This window comes from Ochotona curzoniae, unplaced genomic scaffold (assembly GCF_017591425.1).
Source record: "Ochotona curzoniae isolate NIBS_2020 unplaced genomic scaffold, NIBS_Ocur_1.0 scaffold_4505, whole genome shotgun sequence".
Classification (NCBI taxonomy): Eukaryota; Metazoa; Chordata; class Mammalia; order Lagomorpha; family Ochotonidae; genus Ochotona; species Ochotona curzoniae.
The window spans coordinates 32,567,179-32,572,223 of NW_024467118.1; the positions used below are offsets into that span (position 1 = coordinate 32,567,179).

The window sequence follows — 5,045 nt, forward strand, 5'->3', positions numbered from 1 at the left end:
TGGAAGATGGCTTTCTCTGTCTCTACCTCTTTGTCACTCTGCCCTTCACATAAAGAAATAAAATCTGTTCTTTTTTTTTTTTAATGAAAGGTAGAAATATTTTAATTTACAAATTACAACAAATCACAATTATATGCTCATAAAAATTCCACATCATCTTCAGAATAGTGTTTCTATACAAAGATTTACAGAGGTCCGGTGCAGGAAGCTCTTGCTCAGTGTGCTACAGAGTTCTGAGGTTCTGCTGGAGTGTTCCCCAAGTCAAGGGCAGAACCCGTCTCTTCATCAATTTCTCCAACGACTGCAACATTGTCACCTCTCACGAAGTACAACCCCAGGACCACTGGTTCTGCTCCCTGTGAAGAGCTGAACACTGGCTCATAGCTTTTGTCCAATATCAAGTTAATGGTCTGGTCAAAGCCTTTCAGCGTTCCCACAATCATTCTCCCATCCGAGGTAATCACGGCGACTGTTGGGTTGATGTAGCTTTCCAACCGGATGTCATGCTGCCCCGCCCCACGGACAAGGCACCCGGGGCTGGTGGAGCACAAAATCTGTTCTTTAAACGTAAAGAAATTGCAGATGTTTCTTAACTCAGACATCTGAACTGTTGGGAACGTCAGCTTCTTGTGTTTCAGCTTTTCTATTGTTTACTGCTCCTCTCAAGCTTAAAATATCATCCAAACAGCACCTTAAGGAGTTGGAACAGAAATCAGAAAGAGTGTCACATGCAGGGCCTGGTGCACCCTCAGAGTTTTAAGGTGAGGTTCCTGGGTCTCCTCTCTGTGGACCAGCATGTGAATAAGTATAACAGCTCTCATGGGGTTGGGCCCAGTACTAATTCCCAGTAGAGGTGTTAAATGATTGTAATTGTTAGGAATCTTTTGGAAAGTCATTCCTGCTGCCTCTCTACAGGGGAGCATGGTAAACCATGGTCCAGAATTTGTCATATCTGAGTGACTAAAGGGGCTTGGAATGACTTACTGGATTGCATTGTAACAATAAATAATGGTGTCTCCTCTACTGAATTAGCCTGTAGGGATGTGAGCATTAACTGGGTCATAATAACCCTTGGCCAAAGTTACTGATTTTTTTGTTGTTCAAAGTCAGAGCGACAGAGAGAAAAGGAGAAGGGCTCCCTAGCCACTGATTTGCTCCTCAAATGGCTGCAACAGCCAGGGCTGGGCTGGGCCAAAGGCAGGAGGCAGGGACCCAAGAGTTTAGGTCATCCTCTACTGCTTTCCCAGGTGCGTTAGTAGGGAACTAGATTGCAAATGGAACAGCCTGGACTTGAACCTGCATTCATACAATGAGGACACTGAGGCACAGGAAGGCCTTTTTTTTTTTTTTGGTTTTGAGTGAAACTAGCAGCATCTGCTTTCTTTCACTTCCCTCTTCTTGTTCTACGGGATAGAGAATCATTCCAATTAGGTTTTTTTTTTTTTTAAGTATTCCAGGAAATGAACATTTGGCATGCTGTGTCTCAGAATGCCGGCACCCCATAGCAAAGTTCCTGGGTTCAAGTTTTGGTTCTGCTTGTGATCCCAGCTTCCTGGTGATTCCCATCATGGTAAGCAGCAGGTGATGGTTCAAGTAGACAGCCCTGCCATCTACAGGGGCACCTGGAATAAGTTCTAGACTCCTGGCTTCAACCTGGTCCAGCCTTGGCTGTTGCAGGCATTTGGGGAGTGAACCAGCAGATAGAAGAGCTCTTCTTGTCTTTCTCTGTGCCTGTCTTTATATGTATTTCAAATTAAATATGTGAATTTAAACATGTTAAGTATATAGCAACAGTAGCCACCTTTCACTTTTCACTTCTAATTGGCCACGCGTTTGCTGTTCTGTGGTTTAATCATACCTTATCCCTCAACTGGTCAGTTTCCTTGGCTCTGTTTCATTGGTGATGTTTTGGAGACTCTGAATTATTCTTTCCAGAATAGGCTTGTCTGTCTGGATTTCCTTAAGACTGACCTGTTCATTCTCATGGCATCTCCCAATCAAACTGAAAAGGACTTCATCCACTGTGTTTCTTTCTTTTCTTTTTATGATGTATTTATTTTGTATTGGAAAGGCAGATTTACAGAGGGAAGGAGAGACAAACAGAAAGATCTTCCATCTGCTGGTTCACTCCCCAAATGACTGCAATGGCCAGAGCAAGGCTGGTCCAAAGGCAGGAGCCAGGAGTTTCTTCTAGGTCTCCCACGTGTGTGCAGGATCTCAAGGCTTTGGGTCAACCATAGTTGCTTTCCCAGGCTTACATGAGCAGTTTGCTGGATGGGAAGTGGAGCAGCCAGGACACGAACTGGTGCCCATATGGGACCCTGACACTTGCAATGAGAAGATTAGCTAATTGAGCCATCATGCTAGGCCCATCCACTATGTTTCATCGTTTACAGAAGAGGTGCTCCAGTCACTCAGTCCTGCCACCAAGGTCTTCCCCCAACTTTCTTCAGTAAAAACTCCAGCCTCTGGTTGCTGTGGTTTCCTTGGCCCTGGGCCTAGCTGATAGGAGTAGATAACACAGTAACCCCTGTAGGACAAGCTAAAGACTTTGCCTCTTGGCTATTCAGAATGGCTGTGTAGCCCATCATGAACTCTTGAGCAATATCCCTATTGCCCCTTGGACTCTACAAACTCTGCTGAGAAATTTTTAAGTGGATTTGCGTGGGCTAAGCCTCTGTCCTTTGTTGTATGGTGGAACAGAGCAATTGAAAGGAAGACCAGATACCAAGTCATACTTACAAAGAGTCATGCCAGTCTTAAACATTCTTAATAGCTGGTAAGAGCTTTACTTTGAAAAAATCATTTATTTGCTTTTGTTTGAAAGGCAGAGAGACAGAGGTCTTCCACTTGCTGGTTTATTCCACACATGGAACAGCTGAGAAGGCCGAAGTGATCACCTGCTGCCTCCCAAAGTGTGCAGCAGCCGGAAGCTGGATTGTAAATTGAGGATCTGAGGTTTTGATATGGAATACCAGCCGACTTAGCCATTGCATCAAAGATCTACCCTAGAGCTTTCATTTTTCAATTGACTTAAAATTTATTTTAAAACATACCACAAGGGCCCGGGGCGATGGCGCAGTGGTTAAGGTCCTCGCCTTGCACACCCGGGATCCCATATGGGTGCTAGTTCTTGTCCCGGCAGCCCCGCTTCCCATCCAGCTCCCTGCCTGTGGCCTGGGAAAGCAGTGGAGGACGGCCCAAAGCTTTGGGACCCTGCACCCGCGTGGGAGACCCGGAAGAGGCTCCTGGCTTCAGACCGGCACTTGGGGAGGGAATCATCAGACGGAGGATCTCCCTCTCTGTCTCTCTCTTCTCTGTATATCTGCCTCTCCAATAAAAATAAAATAAATGTTTAAAAAAAAACATACCACAAGCACATTCAAGCTTTTGTAATTACATTATCAGGATTGATGGTGATAGTAGTTTTTTTTAAGATATTATTTTTATTGTACTCTTATGTATTTTTATGCTGCTTCTTTAAAATGAAATAGGGATGAGGTTGTGGCATAGTAGGTAGAGCTACCACCTGCAACTCCAGCATCCATGTGGGTACTGGTTCAAGTTCTGCTACTCCACTTTTGATCTAGCTACCTGCTAATGTGCTTGAGAAGGCAGTGGCTGACTGGCCCAAGTATCTGGGCCCTGCACCTTTATGGAGACCTGGATGCAGCTTCTGACTCCTGGCTTCTGGCTTTGGCTCAGTTCAGCCCCAGCTGTGAGACCATGTGGGGAATGAGCCAGGAGAGTTTATCTTTTAGATAAAATCTTTTTAGAGCTCTCTTGCTTCTCTCTCTGTCTCTGTCTCTCTCTCCTTATCTCTGTAACTCTTTCAAATAAATGAACAATTAAATATTTAATAAAACTTTATTTAAGAAGCTGAGAGCAGATGTTTATTTGAGAGCAGCTAAACTCCTCACCTTGAACTCGCTGGGATTCCATATGGATGTCAGTTTGTGTCCCTGTGGCTCCTGTTTCCCATCCAGCTCCCTGCTTGTGCCCTGGGAAAGCAGTTGATGACAGCCCAAAGCCTTGGGACCCTGAACCTGTGTGGGAGACCTAGAGGAAGCTCCTGGATCCTGGCTTTGGATTGACTCAGCTCCGGCCGTCGTGGTCTTTTGGGGAGTGAATCATCTGATGGAAGATCTTCCTTTCTGGTTCTCCTGCTCTCTTTTATCTGACTTTCCAATAAAAAAAATATATGTCTTTTTTTAAAAAAAAATAGGCAGAGAAAGACATGTGCACACAGGTACAGAGAGAGTCTCCTAATGCCTGCAGTGACGTTGGCTGGGGCTGTGCTGAGTGAGTCAGGACCTGAAGCCAGGTCTTTCATATGGGTGGGCAGAAACCCAACCACTGAGCCTCTGCCTCCCAAGACCTACATTATAGCAGGAAGCTGGAGTCAGGAATAGAGCTGGACACCATCCTAGACGTTTCAATATGAGTTGTCAGTGTGTTTATGAATAGGCCAAACACCCACCCCTGCAAAAGGATTCAATTCAACACTTTATGTTGCTGTTCTTTTTTAGAGAGATTCATACATCACAAGTGTGCAGTTTAATGAATTTTCTCAAACCAAATGCATCCAGTTACTTATGTTCAAATCAAGAAAACATTCCTAGCATCCCAGCAAACAGCCCTTACACAGAGCTTTTTGTTCTTGCTTTGTTCCCTCTTCAGAAGTTTACTTGATGTGAAAATGGGTTTTTACTTGGTATAAAAATGGTACATTTCCCAGCATCCCAGTATGCAGGATGTTCCCAACTGCAGAAATATTTCTTTTCTTCCCACTCTGAGGAGGCTGAGTTAAAATTAAGTGCTTTGCAAACCTTGGCCTCTTTAGAGAAAGCTGGAGGGCAGATACACAGATATTGAAAGCTGGAAGAGATTTTGGAAAGAGGAGGTTATGGCCAAGGTGTTATACCTCCCAAGTGGTGGATCTGGGACTCATGCCCAGGTTGCCCAACAACCCACCATTATTCTTTATTTTGTTCATAGCATTAACTGAGGGGTGGAGCGAGGTACCAGGAAGAACAACCTTAGGA

At 44.7% G+C, this 5,045-nt stretch overlaps 1 protein-coding gene across 1 annotated transcript; it reads right to left on the reverse strand.

The window, feature by feature from the left end:
• Nucleotides 1-215: 215 nt before the first annotated feature.
• On the reverse strand, nt 216-602 carry LOC121146787 (U6 snRNA-associated Sm-like protein LSm8). Its single transcript, XM_040966341.1, has one exon. It carries the CDS (start codon nt 600-602, stop codon nt 216-218), a length of 387 nt encoding a protein of 128 aa, XP_040822275.1.
• Between the last annotated feature and the right edge of the window lie 4,443 nt (nt 603-5,045).

Bases quoted from the DNA above. Each gene is read 5' to 3' on its own strand.
- LOC121146787 (XM_040966341.1), bottom strand. From the start codon at position 602: ATGTCTGAGTTAAGAAACATCTGCAATTTCTTTACGTTTAAAGAACAG.